This window comes from Mastigoproctus giganteus, chromosome 1 (assembly GCF_048544385.1).
Source record: "Mastigoproctus giganteus isolate SK-2022 chromosome 1, ASM4854438v1, whole genome shotgun sequence".
Lineage (NCBI taxonomy): Eukaryota > Metazoa > Arthropoda > Arachnida > Uropygi > Thelyphonidae > Mastigoproctus > Mastigoproctus giganteus.
Genome location: NC_143575.1, coordinates 29594554 through 29617583, shown reverse-complemented (window position 1 = coordinate 29617583; position 23030 = coordinate 29594554). Strand labels below are relative to the sequence as shown.

At 36.1% G+C, this 23030-nt stretch overlaps 1 protein-coding gene across 1 annotated transcript in view; it reads left to right on the top strand.

The window, feature by feature from the left end:
- LOC150090671 (rac GTPase-activating protein 1-like) overlaps positions 1 to 23030 on the top strand; it is a 131848-nt gene that overhangs the window by 74352 nt on the left and 34466 nt on the right. The window contains exons 8-11 of the mRNA XM_090389937.1: positions 1145 to 1362; positions 1534 to 1562; positions 9368 to 9550; positions 16545 to 16653. Coding sequence (XP_090246063.1) covers positions 1145 to 1362; positions 1534 to 1562; positions 9368 to 9550; positions 16545 to 16653 — 539 coding nt within the window. The remainder of the gene's footprint in view (positions 1 to 1144; positions 1363 to 1533; positions 1563 to 9367; positions 9551 to 16544; positions 16654 to 23030) is intronic.

Sequence of the window (23030 nt, the reverse complement as noted above, 5' to 3'; positions counted from 1 at the left end):
ACTTCGTTTCCTTCCCTCAAATCATTTCTTCGGGGGACCCACTTCCCTGACGACGAGACACTCATTTCTGCAACAGAATCATGGTTCAAAGACCAACTTCACCACTTCTACAAAAATGGTTTCTGTAGCCTCATCCATCAATGGGAAAAATGTGTAAATCTGCACGGTGGCTATGTAGAGAAGGACTAAAACCTGTGCCAAGAATCAACAGGCTAACACCTCTGCAGCTAGGTCAGGGCGATTCTTTATTGAACCAACCTCATATATATAGGCACCTGTGTGATCACACCTCAATCAGATCACGAGGTGATCTGATTGAGGTGTTTAAGGCTTTGAATGGATTGAAAAAGCTTACTGCTAATGGGATTCTTTCTCTTGCTCAGTCCACATGCATGAGGGGGCACAAATTCAAATTGAGGAAGGACAGTTGCAGAATAGATGCATGGAAGTTTGCCTTTAGCTAGTGAGTGGTTGTGACAAACTTCCATCTGTTGTGAAAGTTGATAGCTTAAGTTCAAAGAAGAACTAGACAAACTATTGGAGGGGATGAATAGGTGAAATTGGTTTCCTGATACATTTAATTTTTTCAGCCTTAAATGCTATAAGTAATTAGCAGCAATTAAATTGTGATTTTTAAATTACTATATTGGTATAATTATAATTAAAGCAGCCTCCCAATAAGCTTAATGTACTCTAAAGTATATATCAGTATTCTCATTAAAGTGTACTTTTCTGTGAAATTTGTCATGTTTTCTAATTTTTTGTAACAAAGCCAATCTTTTCCAGTTTCTGATTTATGAAAGTTGGTAGATAGGCTTCTGTAAGTTGACAGAGAGTTAAAATATAATATAATTGTACTAATTATTTATTTTATCTGTGTGGTGTCACATCAGAAATATTTGTTTGGCACACAAATATGTTTGGCATATTTGTTTTTATTATTTAATTAGCATTATTATGAAATTGCTTCAAGTTTTGAAGGTATTAACTTAAAATGATTTCTTAGCATGTCTATTTTAGTGTTGTTATAGAAACCACATTTTTCCTCCAAGTGTGGGGTGATTTTTAGAGCTAAATGTCATCTTTGATTTGCTTGTTTTATACATCTGAAATGACTGATTTCTGTATATTTCTATATTTTTAGTACTCCTATTCGCCACTTCAGTTCAGCTGGAAAACTTAATAGCCGACCTCATGCCTTCACTGCAAAAACAGTTATCAAACCAGAAACGTGTTTTCCGTGTGGTCGGAGAATCAAATTTTACAAACAAGCTCTTAAATGTGTGGATTGTAAAGCTACTTGCCATCCAGAATGTAAAGATCAGGTTCCTCTTCCTTGTGTGCCTACAGCTAACACTCCTAGTAGTAAAGGAATGATGGTAACCCTTTGTATCTTCTCTCTATATATACAAAAAACTATAGTATTTAGGATTTTAGTATGGAGTTTTCATAAATATATATATACAGTAAACCCCTGCTATTCGCGGGGGTTACACGCCTGAGAAATGTTGCGAATACCGAAAACGCGAATAGTGAGTTATGGCTCCCATAGTAATAAAGGGGTTCTGTTCCAAAGTATGAAATATACAAGAAAAACTAGTCTAAAATTTTGTCTATGTATGTATTATATGTACCTTCATAATATGACTATGTACATAGACAGTACATAGTGAAATGAAGCATATGGCATCGAAATGAAAATAAGAAACAATTTAATATTAAATGTAATATTTATTAGAAATTTCAAACAAATCTTTGAAACCAGCGCCTTTGCTAACAAAAAAACTTATCCCGCCACTGCTATCACCAGTTTCGCTAAAGTGTTGATAAAGGAGTTTTGCTTTTTCACGAATGATAGTGAATTTAACGGAATTTTATTTTGAGTTCAGTCTTCTATCCACAGATTTAAAGCCTTTTCCATTTTTTCTAATTTAACATCACGAGCTACAGAGCAAATTTTTGAAGCAATTAGCTCGTTTTCAAGGACACTACAGCGGATTTTTTCTTCCAATTTTTTGATTGATCGTACTGTTGACTCATTGATTTTATAATGTTTTGCCACTGAGGAGACACTTTCACCATTAGAAATTTTGTCTAATAACTCAATTTTATTCGCTAATGTCATCACCTTCTTTGATATTGTCACATTTCTCTTGTTATTCGTAGCCATATTTTTGTACGGGTTAGAAAGAACTTGTCTTCAATAAAGTCACTTTCTTCCGTTAACACACCCGAAAAAGTCTGTTTTACACTGCAAAACGGTAGATTTATCATTCTTGTAAGCATATCAATTTATAAATTGATAAATTTATTCAATTTATAAGCATATAAATTAAAAGCAAACGACGAAACCTTCCATGACAAGCGCATAACACATACTGAACAAGGATTAGCGAGAAACATCCGTGCTCGCGATTTGTCACCCCTCTCCCCCACCCACTGAGCGCTGTTTTGACCAGGAAAGATAATTTTAGCCACGCCCAATTTTTTTTTTTTTTTTTTTTGTTTATGGCGGAAAATATTCACGGCGCTTTAAAATTCACATTTTTTAGGTTTCATTTTATATTAAATCAGCGATCGCGAATACGCGAAACCGCGAATAGCAGGGGTTTACTGTATATGTGTGTGTATGTACATGGTGTACACAAAGGGGAAGTCCTTATTGTTTGTCGTTTCATTAATTCGTCACCTTGTTTATCACAAGTTGTTATCGCCACGTTCTGTGATAGTTCACATCATGTTAAATTACTGTTAAATCAGTTTGATTTCTGTATTTATTGAGAATTTCTCAATTTTTTATAGATTTCAGATTACATGCAGGTGCAAGGTGATCTGAAATTTATTAAGGAGAGAAACTCAGTGCTGATGGTATTCTTGTTGCTCAGACTGCACACATGAGGGGGACATAGACTCAAATTGAGGAAGGATGGTTGCAGGATAGATGTGTGGAGGTTTGCCTTCAGCCAGTGGGTAGATGATTATTGGAACAAATTTTCATCTGTTGTTGTCAATGTTGGTAGTTTGAATAAATTCAAGGAAGAGCTAGAGAAACTATTGAGGGGAATGAACCGGTAATGTGGGAGGTCTTTTTTTTCTGATGCTTTAGAAGCTTTTTTGCATCATTTTTCACTGCTAATAATAATTTCATTGCAACTTTAATGTTGCCTTCAATTATTTAAATATTTTCAAGAATTATTTAAAATAGCTAAAAATATCTTTATATGGTTTAATACACTTCTTACTATTAAGGACATTAATATAAAATGTCTAGTGAAGGAACTTTTAATGCTAATCACAAATGGCTTAATCGCTTTAAATGCAATTTCCTGTTGAAAAGAACTTTACGAGAAAGAAAAACAAATAAAACAACCAAAAATTACTTCTTTCTTTCAGAAAAAGAGACTGCAGTATCTGTGTCCTTGCAGAAATAAACTGGTGACTTTTTTGTTTATTTATAGCTTACATTACCCAAAGTCTATACTGAGAAGAAAAACAGTTGGTGACTCAGAACGTGAATTTTAGCATTAGTTGAGGCATATGATGCAAGAAAGCAACTTATACAGCATTAGCGAAGAGAAAAAAAACAAACTTCCCATTTCACCTATCTGTTCACTCCAGATGTTTGTCTAGTTCAGCCTTAAATTTATTTAAGCTATCAACTTCCACAACGACAGATGGAAGTCTGTTCCAGCAATCAACTACCCACTGGCTAAAAGCAAACTTCCACACATCTATTCTACAACTTTCTTTCCTCGATTTGAATCTATGCTCCCCTCAAGTTCTTAATCTGAGCGAGAGGAAGTATCCTGTCTGCATCGAGCTTGCTCAGACCATTCAAGGCCTTATACACCTCAATGAGATCACCTCACAAATGCCTAGTGTCCAGCTGCTGCAACTTGCAGAACTTTAGCCTTTCTTCGTAAGTGCACCCCTTTGTTCCTCTCACCAATCTTGTCGCCCTTCTCTGTGCTCATTCTAGCAACTCTACATCCATCCTAAAATGAGGCCACAAACATTTACTTCTAAGAGAAGATCCCCCACTCTGTCAGATACAACTTACAGTAAGGCACATCCTGATTGATTGTCCATCCTATTCAGCCGTTCGAACCACATCCTTCCAATCATTAGCAAACTTGTAAGCTCCTCTAACCCTCTCTCATGTACTTGGTGACAAAGCAAACCTAAGCAAACTCTTTATATATATTAAACATCTAGGAATAATAAATACACTCTGATATATCCATCCATAAATCATTAAAATGAACATAATGACACTGACAGACACATATTGGCCACAGTTATGAATTGCCGTAGAAGATACGAATCGGACATCCATATTGACAAAACATTAGAGTATTGTAGAAAACTTTGCATCAAAATGGACAGTAAAGAGGATGCTCGAGCGAAATGCGAGGAATATGTTCAAAGTCTAATTGCAGAGGATGCTAGTAACAGACTTCAAGAGAACAGTGATGATATCGAAATGATTTCTACAAACTCGCTATCCGCTGTGTTATGTCTACAAGATAATGTCATGACCAGCAACGATTACTGCAAGTTGGTTTAAATGACGAATAGAGAACAACGCGAGTTGATTCTTAAAGTTATACATCAAATAACAGATTGAGTTAACACAAAACCACTTCAAAATATTCTTTACTGGTCCAGCAGGCTGTGGCAAGACGTTTACTTTGAAACTTATGATGGAAACTTAAGTGAATTTAAGTCAGGCTCACAATGCATTCTTCGCCTGCGTGTTGACAGGGAAGGCGGCTGTAGTGATAAATGGTACTACAGTTCATTCACTGTTCAAAGTTGGTATGCCGCGAATATATGGTGGTCTTGCTCGAGAAACTTTGCACCTCTATCGTAACGCATTTCAAAATGTTCAAGCAGTATTCATTGATGAAGTTAGCATGATCAGAGCTGACATTTTGCATAAAATCAATGCCAGACTGCTTGAGATCACCAGAGAATTCGATCGAGAGTTTGGTGGTTTAGATATATTTTGTGGAGATTTGCATCAGTTGCCGCCAGTGAATGCAAGGCAAATATTCAAGCCTCATAAGAATTCTGTCAGTGGTGCAGTTTTTTGGCAGTCTCTCAATTTCTTTCCACTGATTTAAGTGATGAAACAGAGTGATGTTGTATTCTCTGGCATATTAACTAAAATTGAAAATGGCGAAACAATAGACATTGAAGAAAAGAAGTTAATCGAAGTTGATATAGAACACGAGACTTTGTCATGGAACAAGTACCAGATGCTGTTCATTTGTTTCATCGTAACAATGATGTTCAATGATGTTCCTTTCCAAAGCTTGATGCTCAAGCTTTGGAAGGAAACACCATCATCGATTGTACAGCCGACAATCACTTCACTGGTTACAAGAGTCATGAACAGTTGACTAGTATGCGAACAAAACTCCAAATGAGTGTAGCAGAGACTGGAGGTTTGCCATATGTATTGCATCTATCGACTGGAAAACCTTACACGATCACTACAAACATTGATGTTGAAGATGGTTTGGTCGGTGGAGCGATCGGAACTTTACAGCACGTTGAGATGGAAGAAACAGAAATCAAAAGATTGTGGTTACATTTCGAAAGCAAGAATGTTGGATCTAAGAGTCGTCTCAAGTCTTGCCCGCACATATGGTTGTATCGTGGTGTATTGAAATCTGGCTGGACCCTGATTATGAGACGTTCTGCCACAGTATCTTTCAAAAGCAAAATGTTTAAATGCAAAAGAATCCAATTTCCTTTGGTTGAAGGTTGTGCCATGATGTTTCATAAATCTCAGGGTGGAACTTTCAAAGAAATCGTATTCAGTTGCGATAAGTCTTGAACAGCAACTGGTATGCATCCCTCGATTTGCGCGGTTTCGCTTTTGCACGGTTAGGTATTTACTACAAAAATTTTAGATTGCGCAGCGAGTTTTGCTATCTGCGTGATTTTTGTTTACGAAGCTTCAAAAATAGGAATGAAGAGCAGATTTTGAAAATTGTTTTTTACATGATTGAAGATTTCATTGAAAGAGAAATACATTTCACCATAATAATGTAGAATCCCACAGAATTCCAGCTGTTAATATTATTGCAAATGCAATAAGATTGAGTTTACTGCCCATTTATAATTAGATTCACTAACAGAAAAGCCCAATAAACTAGAAAGTGCAAATTGTTTTTACTGTTTTATGGTCGTGACCTCCAGAAATGTGCTTTAGAAAAATATCACAAAAGCGTTCAAAACTGATTCTTATAACCAAACAGCAATGAACGGTGGTGTGTTTGTCCGGTTATTTTTGAAACAACTTCCTCATTCGGGAACCCCCTTCATCAGATATCCTATGTTAGCTGTTGAGACAGAATCTTTTTCTGGTTCACGCAACGTAAAGTGTTTTAATCGGTAAGCATTACTTTTGCTGATTTAATATTTCTTGTCTATATAAAATGTATGTTTACTAGTGCCTGAAATGAAGAAAGCTATGACAAAAAAAATTTTAAATTTAGAGGAAAAATTAAAAATCGTTAAGGAGTTAGAAAAAGGCGAAAAGGTTGTGACATTAGCCAAGAAATACAGCATAAATGAATCTGGCATTCAACGAGTTAGGGAAAATGCTGAGAAAATTAAAAGTTCAGTTATCGTTTCCACATCATTGACTGCAAAAAACACTATAAAAGTGAGAAATCCGTTAATAGAGAAAACTGAAAAATTTCTTTATTTCTGGATAGAAAATCTTAATCAAAAGAGAATGCCTCTTAGTTCAGATATTATTCGTGCCAAAGTCTGCAAATTTTTAATTGCTTACAAGAAGAAGCCGGTCCATCCAATGCAGACATCTTTCAGGCCAAGTAAGGGTTGGTTTGAAAATTTTAAAAAATGTCCAAGTCTTCACAATCTAAAATTTAACGGGTGAAGCAGCCAGTGCAGATACAGAAGCTACTTCTTTGTATCCGAAAACTTTCAAGGATGTTATTACGACTGAGGGCTATCTAGCAAGTCAAGTGTTTAATGATGATGAGACTGGCTTACTTTAGAAGTGTATGCCGACCGAACATTCATTTCAAAAGAAGAGAAAACCACCCAGGTGTCAAAGTTGCAAAAGATAGGTTAACACTTTTATTATGTGGCAATGTAGAGGGGAACTTTAAGTGTAAACCGCTGCTAATTTATACATCAGAAAATCCTTGTGCTTTTAAAGGAATATCAAAAAGCTCCTTGCCAGTTCATTGGAAATCAAGCAAAAAAGCCTGGATGACAGCTAAAAATTTTCAAGGATTGGTTTTTAGCTTTTGCGTCGAAACAAAAAAATATTGCCTGAAGAAGAACAGCATTCAAAATCTTTCTCATTCTTGACAATGTGCCCAGTCATACTGTACATTTGTCTGATCTGCACCCAAATGTGAAAGTTACATTTCTTCCAGTGAATACAAGTTCGTTAATTCAGCTGATGGACCTTTAAACTTTATTACCTAAGAAGATCTTTTTTTACAATTGGTAGAAGCTACTGATGGAATAGGCAGTCTTTCAGTTCGAGATTATTGGCAGAATTATAACATTCTTGATGTAAAAAATATTGAATTCGCATGGGATGAAGTTAAGAACTCAACAATGAATGCAGTGTGGAAAAAGCTGTGGCCACAAAGCTGCACCAAAGAAGCCATGGTCGAAATGCCAAAGGAAGTTGAGATTGTGAGAATTGGCAAAATGATTAGCGGAGAGGGATTTGAAGAACTGGAACCAGCAGATATCACATAAGTCCTTGAATCTCATAGAGAACAATTATCAGTGGACGATATTTTTTCGCAATGTGAAGAAGAAGATGATAAAAATGAAAAAGATGTGCGCAAAACTTTGATCGTGAAGAGACTAGCTTAGTTTTTAAGACTTGCAAATCAGCTTAGCCAAGAAGCTCTGGACATGGATCCTAATGGATCCATTGGAGAGGAGTTTAAATTTTCACACAACTTTATCATTAACTTTAGTTCCTTATGAAGAAATTTATAGAGAAAAACAGTGTGCTTCTAAGCAAACAATTTTAACTAATTTTTTTCAAAAGGTGCCAGATGCTGATGCAAGTTTATCACAGGAAAGCAGTGACAAAGAATTAAAAATCTAGAGGTAACTATTAGCAAGATTAATCTTATGGACATGTTTCTAATTTTTTTTTCTTTTTTTTTCTTACCGAATGAAGACAGGGTCCTGAGCGCTGGATATCATCATTCTTCTCTTTCTTGGTGATTCCCTTCTACTTTGACTTGTTCTCTCTCTCTCTCTCTCTCTCTCTCTCTCTCTCTCTCTCTCTCTCTCTCTCTCTCTCTCTCTCTCTCAGGGTAACTCAATTTTTTTTTTTTGGCTGGTGCAGCAAAAGCCTTAGTCTTCCTTGCACCATAAGGCTAATGATGATTGTAATAAAAACAATATTTTTCCATTTATTTATTTTATTTTATTTTATTTTTTTTTGTGCATACAGGTACAGAACCCTCATGTCATATAAACTACATTTTGAATTGCGCGGATTTGGACTGCGTGGTGTTTTCCTGGAACGTAACCCCTGCTCAAATCAGTGCTTCACTGATACGACAATGCAACGTACAGTTGCATTGTCGAGAGTTAGAAGCATCGATGGCCTGTACATCAGAAAGACGACTTTACATTCTACCATGCTCATGGTTGTAACGCACCTAAGATGCAAGATCTTCAAACTGAATTGAAACATTTGAATAACCATCATTTGGAAAAACTCTCTACAACTGCATTACAATTTTGGGATCAAGTTGCCTCGTCGAGTTTCAGAATGGTATTGTTGAATACACAAGAGTTTGAAACTTCATAGCGAAGACATTGCAACCGATCCAATTCTCATGGAATCGAATATCTTGGCATTAAATGAAACATGGCTTGAAAACGATTAAAATGTTGATGCTTGAGGATACAAACGTATCACACAATTCAAAAAACTTGTGTGATTTGCTGGTGTTGCAATATACAATAAAGTTGAATCGACAATATGTACACCACATATTCTCATTACCGTGGATGCAGACCTGCTACAGCAACTGACTGGTACAGATAATTGTGGCAACATTTGTGCAGCTGAAGTTGAAATAAATGGACAGAAGACTTTGTTTGTAAAACAGAATAAAATTCTGTTTTGTGTAAAACAGAATGCACAAAAAAAAGAAAAAAAAAAGATTTTGTTAAAATAAACCTGACTAATAGAATTTGTAATTGTGTATCTTACCGAATGATGTTGTACTCATGTGATTTTTAATAACTAACATAATATAATTTTTGAAAGATAAATGAATATATTTACTAATATTCTTCTTTTTATTATTTTATTTTGTTCAATTTACCATATCAGGGTACTATAGCAGATTACACACCTGCTTCATCACCAATGGTTCCAGCCATACTAGTTCATTGTTTTAATGAAATAGAGTCTCGAGGTATTACAGAAGTGGGCCTCTACAGAATTTCCGGAATGGATAAGGATGTCAAAGATCTGAAAGAAAGGTTTCTAAAAGGAAGGGGAGTGCCTAACTTGGTGAGTATTTAGTTTGTTTGATTTTAATTCTGTTTTTTAGAGAGGAATAATTCTAAAAATATTAAATTGCCATGTCAATAATATCCTTATATTTTTAGGCATGTTCATAAATGCATAAAGCGCCCACTAAGTACATCTAAGTCTGTCTGCACGAAACAACTTGACTCCTGGTGAACAGATTTTCACAAAATATTTTATTTGGCTCTTTATAAAGATTTGTCAAGCCACCCCAGATTTCATTAAAATCACAATATAAATTCAGCCATTATTATTATTTATTTTATTTCTTCCGTAGGTTATCCATATGTGGTAGCTGAAATGCTAGACTTTATGTATGGTGCATCACTTTGATTGGAGGAATGAATGGGTAATGTGTAGTTACCCAAGAAAGGAAAATTCTCAGTTTCAGCACTGTACATACAAAAGGTTATTTTAAAAAGCTAGTTTTTTGTGTATTGGTTTATTTAATATATAAATAATGAATTATTATATTATTATTTTTTTAAATTTAATATGTGCTGCATTTCAATTTTTATTAAAATACAGGAGAAAATAAATAAGCTAAGTTTACTGAATATTATTTGTGATGTACATTCACTAAAGTGAAAACATACATAATTACTTTTATACAGTATATCCTTGTTAATTTGATATCAGATCATTTGAAATGCAATGATACATAATTACTTTTATACAGTATATCCTTGTTAATTTGATATCAGATCATTTGAAATGCAATGTATTTTGAAGTTGCTACTGTTCCCCAGTAATATAGAATATAGAATTTGATATGCATTTTAGTACAGATTATCCAAAATATGTCAACAGTAAAACTGAATATCGTGTGAGCTTGTTTAATTTGGAAAGATGCCAGTATCAACTACTGACAAACATTGTTATGACAAAATTAAATGGAACTATAATGAAAATTTGCTAGTGTTCTACATATAATATTGTTATACAGTATGTGGAACCTTTTTACATTTCCAAGATTGTGTGTGGAATTATGGAGAATTCATCTAACTGTAACTCGCATTACAGCAGCGATTTCCAAACTGGGAGATGCGCCTCCCAGTTTGGAATTTCGCGCCTCCTTTTGCAGACTAGTGCAAAAGGAGGCATGAAAAGTTTAACAGAAATGTAATTTTCATAACATGAAATATATAAATAAAAAAATATATACATATAAATAAACTTTCATAACATAACATTAAATTTTATAACCTATATTTTGGTCTTCTACCCGAAAGGTGACCCTTCAAGACCATTGTCCTTGTTTTGGTTCCTGATACAGTCAGTTTATGCAACCTACACCAGTTATTAAGTTCAAGCAAAACTTGCTGTGACCCAGTTTCCATCCATGAATTTCCTTCAATAAGCATCAACAGCTCATCAGCATATGCCACCATCTTTGTATGCTCGAAGTCCCTACATAACCAGTCCTTCAAAACTAGGTTCCACATTAGCGGTCCAAAAACCAAGCGTTGTGGACATACCCTGGTCAGCTCTCATACAACGGAACCAAATGATGACTTAACAGTCACTGTACGGTGCGTGAAGTAGTCCTTTACCACCCTAAGAATCTTAGTTGAACAGCCTGCAAGTTGCAATACCATAAGAATGCTGTTCCATTGAATGGAGTCAAAAGCTCCCTCAAAGTCAATAAAGATTCCAAGGATATACTTACTGTTCGAGCCTAATATATAGTTCTGCAATGCCTGAAGCGAATCTTCTGTTCCAAACCCTGGAGTAAACCCATATTGTCTGCCAGACCAGTGTACATTTTTTTTTTTTTTTTCCCCCCTCAGTATAATCAGTAATCTGTCTCGCCAGCATTCTTTCAAACACCTTTCCTAATAGGGCAATAAGATCGTGGACCATTTTTTGGCCTAGATAGTCCCTTCAGTATCAGCTTTAATAAGGCATCCTTCCATGGTGATGGAAAAACCCCATCATGCAGGCAGCTATTAAAGACTTCAGGAAGGGTCCCTGATATCAGCTGATGAGCCTCTTTAATGACCTCTCCTTCAACGAGGTCCACCCCTGGGCATTTATAGGCATATGCAAAAAAAAGTGACATGTTACCTTTTCTGCATGTTTACAAGTATTACATAGCAAATAATATCCCAAGACATGGATGATCTTTTTTAGCAGGTGTGTACAAAAATGCGTAATTATACATAAACAACATAATGCTTATTTTAACATATTAATGTACAGCTTTTATACATCGAATTGTGTGATAGTCACAGCAGAAAAAAAATGCAAAATCAGCAATCATATTGTGTGTGATAAATTTATTAAATTTCTCTACTGACTAAATTAATGCATTAACCATTCATAAATCTATGCTACAACAAAATTTAAAAAAAAATTATTTCATATAAGAATTATGAATATTCTGCTCAGTGTTAATGGGGTATCTGACTAAAAATTGCCCTTGATTAATGCCGACGTGTTCTGAAATTTTACTGATACTTCAAACTCATTTAAATTGAAATGGGTGTATTTTGTTCCCTTTAACCTTGAATTAACCAGGTTTTATTGTATATTATTAAATTATTAATTGGTGAAAAGTTAATTAGTTATTTACTTTTCACTTCAATTAAGTGCAGATTGTAGAAAAATTCAGTTAATTTAAGGGAAAAACAAGTTAGCTAATGTATGCACTACATTACATTTCGAGTGAGTCAGATTTTTATTTCTTAAATTAATTGAATTTTTTCTTTTTCTGTGATTAATAGACATGAAGCATAACTAATTATCTTGTTACCAATTAATTACTAACTGATTAACTAAAAATATATAAGGAAAATTGTTTTCACTCTACCGTAACACACAGATTAATACAGATAGTCAACTCCCATAGATGAGCATGTTAGTACAAAAATGATCTTGGCACTGCCATCTGTTACCTAGGTAAATGGGCTGTTATAAGAGATCTTTTGGCTAAGTATTGTAGCCTTTGCAGTAGCTATGTGGTGAATGCATTGACAGTGAGCTACACATATTTAGCCCACTTCGGTTTATCTTCATTTCATACTTCTTAACTAGACACAACTGTTATTATGTTAAGGTTGGGTTACGGAAATTTGCATAAGGAGAACCCCGCAATTCAGAAATTCACCATGCAGCAACTGCAGTGCACCACAGACAATGCCGCAGTGCACTATGGACGTTACTACAGCACAGTTTGTAGTGGCTAACACATAGTGTGAATGCCATGGTGCAGTTTTGTTTCCTCTTGTACTTAATTGATATTTCACTCCTTCCACATCAATGGCCATCTGTTCCAGAAATATCATTCCCTTCTTTCGAAAACTCAATGTAATTTGTTCATATTTGCAAAGTATATGACCATCCCTTAAGTACACACAAAACAAATGAGCATTTGGCCAAATTGTCAAACAAGGCACTACAAACACTTTATGGAAGTTGACTATCTGTACTTACTAATCTGTGACCAAAACATACCTCCCAATTTAATATTCACTATGTTTTTACTGTTTTATAATCAGTAGTGCATGAAATGCAAAACATATTTTAGGCTTTGTGATTTAATAAATTAAACAATTGTAGTGTGCTATCAGTGCTTTGGAATGTAATGTATTTTTTCCTGGATTTTAATAACAGTTGAAATATAATGAATATTTAATATTTCTGCTGTGATTAATATAACAAGCAAATAGTAATAATTCATGATTCATGTATTTAATAAACTGATAACTAAAATAAGCAAAAGGCAGACATATTTTATGCACGAACTGAGAGCACTTTATTTCTGTGCAATTACCATGTTGCCCACTAACCTCCAATCATCACATAACAACAAACATAATATCCAGTGCTTTGGCTACAGCACACGGATAGCTCCTCTGATATGTATAAAGACAATTGGAGGGGGAAGAAAAATAATAATTGCCAGATTTCTATTGGTCCAATTTTAATGAAATTTGGGATTACTTGAAAAATCTTAACTAAAAGTGTCATATAAAATTTTATGAAATTCCATATGCTGGAAGAAAAGTTATTACATGCAGAGATGAATGGATGGGCTGGCAGACATTAGCATTAGCAGAGGCATACAATGCAAGAAAGCATGCTTATGCAGCATCAGCCAAAAAAAAAAAAAAAAAAAAAAAACCCTCCCATTTCAACTCTCCATTTGTTCCAAATGCTTGTCCAGCTCAGCCTTAAATTTATTTTAGGCTATCAACTTCCACAACATATTGAAGTCTCTTCTACCCGCTGCCTAAAGGCAAATTTCCGCACATCTATTCTACAACTGTCTTTCCTCAATTTGAATCTATGCCCCTTCAGGTTTTTAATCTAAGCAAGAGGAAGAATTCAGCTTGCTCAACCCATTCACGGTCTTATACACCTCAATCATATCACCTCGAAGTGCCTACTCTCCAGGTGCTGCATTTGCAGAACTTAAGCCTTTCTTGTTAAGAGCACCCCTTTGTTCCCCTTACCAACCTTGTTGCCATTCTTTGTACTTGTTCTAGCAACTCTACATCCTTCCTAAAATGAGGCCCCCATACCTGTATGCAGTACTCTAGGTGTGGCCTGACCATTGTCTTGTACAACGGGATAATCACCTCCCTGTCCCTACTAACAAAATTCCTATATATCATTGACAAGACTCCATGACCTGCTCTGGCAGCCCGTCTGCACTGCTCAGCAAACTTCATATTTGACTGAACAATTATCCCCAGTTCTTTTTCACTTTCCACTTCCCTGAGTGCAGTACCACACAGTTGGTACGTTTCTCTTGGATTATTGCTACTTTGCATTTGTCAATGTTAAACTTCAGTTTGTCACTTCTCGGCCCGTTTGCCCAACTTATCTAGATCCAATTGGAGTAGCATACTGTCTTTACTGTCGTTAACAACCCTGCCAACCTTTGTATCATCTACAAACTTGGGTATTAATCCTGATATACCTTCATCAATATCATTGATGAATAAACAAAACAACAATGGGCCCAGCACTGAACCCTGGGGAACTCCACTAATGACATTTGTCCACGATGTGCAGTGTCCATTGATTACCACTCTCTGTCGTCTCCCACTCAACCATCCCTTTATCTATTGTAGCAACTTACCCTTAATGTCATACTCCTCCAATTTGTACAGCAGTCTTCCATGTGCAACAGTATCAAAAGCTTTCCTTAAATCCAAGTATATGATATCAAAAATTATTTTTGACATTCAGTTCCTTTGTGACCATATGATAGTATCCAATCAAATTGGTCAGACAAGACCTCCCTTTAACAAACCCATGCTGTGTCTTAACTGTTATGCAGTCTTGTCTAGGTGATCCTGCAATGCTTCTTTAACCAATGACTCCATTATTTTCCCCTGAAAACAAGTTAAACTAACAGGTCTGTAGTTACTTGTGTCACCCTTTGTGAATTGGTGATACATTTGCACACCTCCAGTCCATGGGGTCCTCCCCTGAGTCTAAGGAAGCTCTCATAATTATGGCTAAGGATTTGCTTACTTCCTTTGCTGCCTCCTTTAATATAACTGGATAGATCCCTGCCATCCGAGGTACCTTCCTTATGTTTAACTTTAACAATTTCTCCTCTACTTTGCTCCTAGTTATTACAAAATCACTTAGCTTCCTGTTAGAGTTTGATAAACTTCTGGCATTCCCCTCATTGAATAACTCCTCATATGTATGGTTATTCAATGTAGATGCAAAATACTCATTCAGTTTATCAGCTACTTGAGCAGGATCATCAATAGTTGAACTATCTAAGTTAAGTGGCCCAATCTGATTCATCTCTTTCCTTCAAGAGTTTACATAAGTAAAAAACTCTTTGCTGTTTTTTTTTTGCATCCTTTGCCAAAGATTTCTCATAATCTGCCTTTGCCTGCCTAACTTCCTTTGTGACTTGATTACAGACAAGCTTATATCTGTAATAGGCTTCTGTGCCACCTGATAATTTATATGCATCCCATACATTTTTCTTCTCTGCCACAAGCCTCATTAATTCATCTCACAATGACAATATTTCTTAGTTGGAATGAAAAGCCTAGTAGCCTCCAAGATTAAGTCCCTGAAGGCTTCCCATTTAGAATTCAGCATTGGTAACATCATCAGTTGATCCCACTGTACAGAATTTAAAAACTGTGTGAGACCCCCGTAGTCACCTTTACGAAAGCAAAAGCCGTTCCCTTTAGCCTTGACGGTAGTTACATCTTTAAGTAATTCCCATATCAATACATTGTGATCACTGTCACCCAGTGGTCCCTTTATCTTCAAATTCTTAATTCATGAATGGGGAAGACACTATGCACTTTACAAATTTTTACATTTTAATATAAAAATGTGTAAATGTGTTAATTTTGTAGGCACATTTTAATGTGCCTGCAGAACTGACTCGCCTGAAATGTAATGCGCTACTTGTTGCTTTTCATATTATATCAATATTTGAAATGGTGCATTTGCCATTAAATAGCCATTTAGCATACATCTATTTATTTGAAGATAACTTCTTATGATTCATATTTTTGTGAATCATAAAAAGTTATTCACAGCATGTATATAATTTTATTCTAATCTTTAGGAAAAATCTGAAAAACTAATGCTGAAATTATTTATAAATTACTTCTGTAGCTTATTTCATGCAAGGATATTTGATAGTGGATATTCCTAATCCAGGTAAAATTTAATTAGCATTTTTCTGCTGGTACTGTGATTTGTAGCGACCATTCAGATAAATATTTGAATTGACAAACAAAACAGTAAAAGGGCATATTCCTGCTAGAGATATGAAGTAAACAATTTATGATGGATAAATTTTTTAATGGCATAGAGCTTGTAGCTCGTATCCATTTTGTGTATTTGCCTGCAGAACTGTAGAAGAAATGTTAAATTAGCATAAGTTAAAATGCTTACTTCTTATTTCTTTAAATCTGTCTTGTCGTTTTATGAATCCCCTGTATATATGTGTTTGTTTATTTTTCTTTATTTTTTTGATTAGACAAAAATTGATATACATACTATATGTGGTGTGGCAAAAGAGTTTTTGCGATCACTCCAAGAACCTCTTATTACCAAAACACTCTGGAAGGATTTTGTTATGGCTGCTGGTAAGTGTTCCATTTTCTTATGCTTATACCTTTATGATTACATTTTGGAAATCTAGGATGATAAATTTTATCATGATGTCAGCATGATAAATTGAGTATGTTGTCATGTTGAATAGTAGCACCTCAATCTGATATTGCAACGAAAATCTGAATTCATTGTGCATACTGTTGATAATTTTGTGATTTTGCCTTAATCCAAAATCAGTTTCTTTATCTAAGGATGTATGATAATCTTTTCTTTTTTTGTTTCTGGAAGAGCAGAGAATTTACCACATAGAAACTTCATATAGTTTATCTCTTTATCTAAAGCTTTTTTAACTGCATTATGAAGCCCAGTTTTACATGAAATTAGGTAATAAGACTTATTTTTTTTGAACCAACCAAATTAATATTCGATGATTTTGGTGACTGGTATCAGGAAATGGCAAATACTGATTCTGCATTTGCCACTACTCCTCTACCCACTGTTCACTTTGTACTTTGCTGCCTCATCCACACAAAAAACATGGAGACTGTATAACCAGATTGTTGAACTAGCAATATACAAGGGCTTTTAAATCCCCACAAAGTAATCAATAGTATTTCTTATATTTGATCTCATTTAGGAGAAGGTCCAGTTATATGCACATTTTCTTTGAATGAACAGAATGAGCAGTGGAAACTAATGTTTCCTTGTGAAGAACTCCTTTTACGTTTTGGCGCCTCCGTAGCCAGGTGGGAAGGAGCAGCAGTGCGTAGCACACGCTTCTTGATTAGACCGGGGTTCGAGCCCGTCACCACCAAATACGGTGGATGCGGAAAGGTCAAGGAATGACCACCGCATATCCCGGAGCAATATGGCCTTAGTTGCTAATGCTCCTAAAAAAACCAAACAACAACCTTTTACGTTTCTTTTGGAGGAATAAATGAACAATCTCCATTCACTTGCTTCAGAGACTGAAAGATCTAGCTTATGTATTAACTCTGAAATGTTGTTGCAATAACCAGCAAAAACTCTTGAAAAAAGTATGGGATAAACACTTCCTCCAAATTTTCAGAATTTGTCTCTAGGAACACTGTGAAAATTTCCATTTTAGCAGTAGCATTAGCAAAGGCACATGATATGCAAGAAAGCAAGCTTATATAGCATCAGCCAAAAAAAAAAAAAAAAAAAACACCCATCCTCATTTCACCTATCCACTCGCTCCAAATGTTTGTCTAGTTCTGCCTTGAATCTATTTAAGTTATCAACTTCTACAACAGATGGAAGTTTGTTCCAGCAATCAACCACCTGCTAGCTAAAGGCAAACTTCCGCACATCTATCCTACAAATGTCTTTCCTCAATTTGAATTTATGTCCTCAGGCAATTATTCTGAGCAAGAGGAAGAATCCTATCAGCATTGAGCATGCTCAAACCCTTCAAGGTCTTATACACCTCAATCAGATCACCTCGCAGGTGCTTAATCTCCAGACACTGCAATTTGCAAAGCTTAAGCCTTTCTTCATAAGAGCAACCCTTTGTTACATTCACTAATCTTGTTGCCTTTCTCTGCATGTTCCAACAGCTCTACATTCTTCCTAAAATGAGGCCTCCAGACCTGTATACAGTACTCAAGGTGTGGCCTGGGCATTGCCTTATACAAGGGGATAATCACCTCCTTATTCCTGGTAGAAAAATTCCTGTACATCATTGACAAGACACCATGAGCTACTCTTGCAGACAGTCTGCACTGCTCAGAAAATTCATATCTGCCTGCACAATTACCCTCAGGTCCTTTTCACTCTCTACCACTGTCGTCAGTATAGTACCACACAGTTGATATGTTACTCTGGGATTACTGCTTCCCATATGCAGTAATTTACATTTGTCAATGTTAAACTTCAGTTGCCACCTCTCAGCCCACCTGCTAAACTTTTCTAGATCCTGTTGAAGCAGCGTACTGTCATTAGTGTCATTAACAACCTTGCTGACCTTCGTATCATCTGCAGTCTTGGACATTAAGCCTGATATACCATCATCAATATTATTAATAAATACAGAAAACAACAACAATGGACCCAACACTGAACCTTGGGGGACTCCACTAATAACATTAGTCCATGAAGAGCAGTGTCCATTGATTACCACTCTTTGTCTTCTCGCACTCAACCATCCCTTTATCCATAGCAGCAATTTGCCTCCAATGCCACACTGCTCCAATTTGTGCAGCAGTCTTCCATGTGCAACAGTATCAAAAGCCTTTCTAAGATCCAAATATATGATATCAAAGTTATTCCCTGCATGCAGCTCCTTTGTGACCACATCATAGTATCCAATCAAATTGGTCAGGCAAGACTTCCCCGTTAACAAACCCGTGCTCTATCCAAGCTATAACTGAAGTCTTGTTTAGATGATCCTGCAATGCTTCTTTAACCAATGCCTCCATTAATTTCCCTGGAACAGAAGTCAAACTAACAGGTCTGTAATTACCTGCATCTTCCTTTGATCCTCCTTTATGGATTGGGGTCACATTTGTACATCTCCAGTCATGGGTACCTCCCCTGAGTTCAAGGAAGCTCTCATAATTATGGCTGAGGGTTTGCTTACTTTCTTTGCTGCCTCCTTTAATATAACTGGATAGATTCCATCCACCCCAGGTGCCTTTCTTACATTTATCTTCAACAATTTCTCCTCCACTTTACTCTCGGTTATTACAAGATTATCTAGCTTACTGCCAGAGTTTAATACACCTCTGGCATTCCCCTCCCTGAATAACATCCCCTTCCTTCTAGAGTTTGCAAAAGTAAAGAACTCTTTGCAGTTTTTCTTTGCATCCTTTGCCAAAGATTTCTCATAATCTCCCTTTGCCTGCCTAACCTCCTTTGTGACTTGGTTATAGACCAACTTATATCTATCATAGGCTTTCATGTCACCTGTTAATTTATATGTATCCCATGCATTTTTCTTCCCTGTCACATGTCTAATTAGTTCATCTGACATCCATTTCGGCCTAAACCTTGAACAATATTTCTTATGTAGTATGAAAGGGCTAGTAGCTTCCAAGATTAATTCTTTGAATGCTTCCCATTTTGAATTTGCTGTTGGTAACATCATCAGTTGGTCCCACCGTATAGAATTTAAGTATTGTCTCAGACCACTGTAGTCACCTTTACGAAAGCAAAAACCCTTCCCTTTACAATGGAAGGGTTTTAATGGTGTCCAGGAGAAAATAAGTTCTTAGCCCAAATTCTAGACTTCAAACAAATGGCTGATGAATACTTTGGAAGAAACCCTCAACAAGTCATTATTTGTTTTATATAAAATCGTGAGAGTCACTATATACTTTTCGGGTTGAAAATCCTTGTCATGGCCCTTTTTGACATCAGATTCAGAAGCAGATGAAACTGTGTCAAAATTCATTAGTAGAGTTAGGAATAGGTACATTGACTCCATGAGTAACAAGTCATATATAGGAAGTTAAAGGTCTGGATACAGAATTTTATTTTTATTTTTGCTGTTTATAGTATTTCACATTATGGGAGCAAAACTAGCAATGATGTCCAAAATTCCAAAAGGTAATCATTTTTGTACTTGATTGCTTTAGTTTTTCCATAAAAATGGTGAAAGCTTCACGTGGAGCATATTTGTCTTGATCCCAAAGTACAGTTGCAAAGTAGTATATTAAATACGTGTTTTTAACAAATTTTGTAATGGTATTTTCATTTCTTTAATAAATTTACCATAAGTGTAATAGAAAACTGGGCCATTTACATGACCTCATGAAAAAGATGAAAAAATAAAAATGATGAAAAAAATAAATGAAAATGAAAAAAGAAAATTGAAAAATTAGGTATGCTTAAAAAAATGTAGGAAATGCACGTAAAGACAGGTACCAGAAATTAATCTATTTAGTCTCTCAACCATATACATAGCAATACATTTCTTGTAAGTTCTAAAATGACTTAAAGCATCTCTACTCAGACCTTTTCAGTCAATGCTGTTCCTGAATTATGCTACATCTCTCTCTCCTCCCTTCACCACAACTGATTGGCAGTGAGAAAGCCAGCAATAATAAAGAACACCAAGAACATCAAGCAATAATAAAGAACATCAAGCTTAATGTCCAAGTTTGCAGATGATACAAAGGTTGGCAGGGTTGTCAAGGACACTACTGACACTATGCTGCTGCAACAGGATCTGGAAAGGTTGAGCAAATGGGCTGAGAGGTGGAAAATGAAGTTTAACATTGACAAATGTAAAGTACTACACATGGGAAACAGCAACCCCAGAGCACCGTATCAACTCTGTGGTACTACACTAACAGTGGTAGAGAATGAAAGGGACTTGGGGGTGGTTGTGCAGGCAGATATGAAGTTCTCTGAGCAGTGCAGACGGGCTGCAAGAGTAGCTCATGGAGTATTGTCAATGATATACAGGAATTTTTCCAGCAGGGATAAGGAGGTGATTATTCCATTGTATAAGGCAATGGTCAGGCCACACCTAGAGTACTGTATACAGGTCTGGAGGCCTCATTTCAAGCAGGATGTAGACCTGCTGGAACGAGTACAGAGAAGGGCAACAAGATTAGTGAATGGAACAAAGGGGTGCTCTTACGAAGAAAGGCTTAAGTTTTGCAAATTACAGTGTCTGGAGACTAGGCACCAGCGAGGTGATCTGATAGAGGTGTATAAAGCCTTGAATGGTTTAAGCATGCTCAATGCTGATGGGATTCTTCCTCTCTAGCTCAGAAAAATCACCTGAGAGGGCATAAATTCAAATTGAGGAAAGACAGATGTAGGATAGACGTGAGGAAATTTGCCTTTAGCCAGCGGATGGTTGGTTGGTGGAACAGACTTAGTATTAGTATTAGTATTAGTAACGGCCGCATGGTGCAAGAAAGCCTATGGCTTATGCTGCACCAGCCAAAAAAAAAAAAATAAAAATAAAAAAAATAATAATAAAAAAAAATATAAATCCGAACAAAACAATGATAAAAAAAAAAAAAATAAAAAATAAATAAATAAATAATAATAATTAATAAAATAAAAAATAAATAAAAAGGAAATTAAACCTATCATCCTATGTGCTTCCCTTACCCGAAAGTACTATCCAGATGACCTTTGAATTTCCCCAAACTGTCGGCCTCTACCACCCATGAAGGCAACTTATTCCAGTAATTTATAACTCGCTGGCTAAAATAGAACTTCCTGCAATCCAATCTAAACATTTCCCCCCGTAACTTGAATTTATGTCCCCTAGTTCTAGCATCATTTGTAATCTTGAAAATTTTGTCCTCATTCATTTTACTGATGCCTCTCAGAGCCTTAAACACCTCAATCAAATCTCCTCTAAGGTGTCTAGTTTCCAAACTCTGCAACCCACATATTCGAAGTCTTTCTTCATAAGGACGCCCTTTTGCCGATCTCACCAGGCGAGTTACCCTTCTTTGCACCCTTTCAAGAAGCTCGATGTCTTTCTTCAGGTGCGGTCTCCATACTTGAACACAGTATTCCAAGTGTGGTCTAACATAAGCCTTATATAATGGGATTATCACGTCCCTATCTCTACTTGCAAAAGTTCGATAGATCATTGATAGGACACCATGGGCCTTCCTTGCAACCTGTTTACAATGCTCAGAGAATTTCATGTCTGACCGTATCGTAACACCCAAGTCCCTTTCCTCCAGTACTGGCTTTAGTTGAACTCCACCAAGTGAATAAGTTATTTTGGGATTACTGTTTCCCAGGTGTAATACCTTACACTTTGTTGGATTAAAGCACAGCTGCCATTTTTCTGACCATTCCTGAAGTCTATCTAGGTCTCTCTGAAGAAGCTCAGCTTGACAGTGATCATTAACTACTCTACCAATTTTAACATCATCTGCAAATTTAGACATCACGCCCTCTATCCCTTCATCAATGTCGTTTATGAAAATTAAAAACAACAGTGGTCCTAATACTGATCCTTGGGGAACCCCACTTCTTACATCAACCCAATCTGAGGAATAGCCATTTATCACAACCCTCTGCCTCCTGCCCTGAAGCCATCCTTCTATCCATCTAAGGATTTTCCCAGTGATTCCAACCTGTTCCAGCTTATAAAGCAACTGCTCATGTGGGACTGAGTCAAAAGCTTTGCTGAAATCTAAATAAACAATGTCGAAATTATTCCCTAAATCCAGCTCGTGAGTGACCCTTTCGAAATAGCGAACCAGATTTGTTAAACATGATTTTCCCTTTACGAAACCATGCTGAGTATCCTTGAGAATTTCAATTCGATCCAAATGATCCTGAATTCCACCCTTGATCATTGCCTCCATGATTTTCCCTACTACTGAAGTCAGACTGACAGGTCGATAATTTCCAACTTCACTTTTAGAGCCACCCTTATGTATGGGAGATACATTTGCACTTTTCC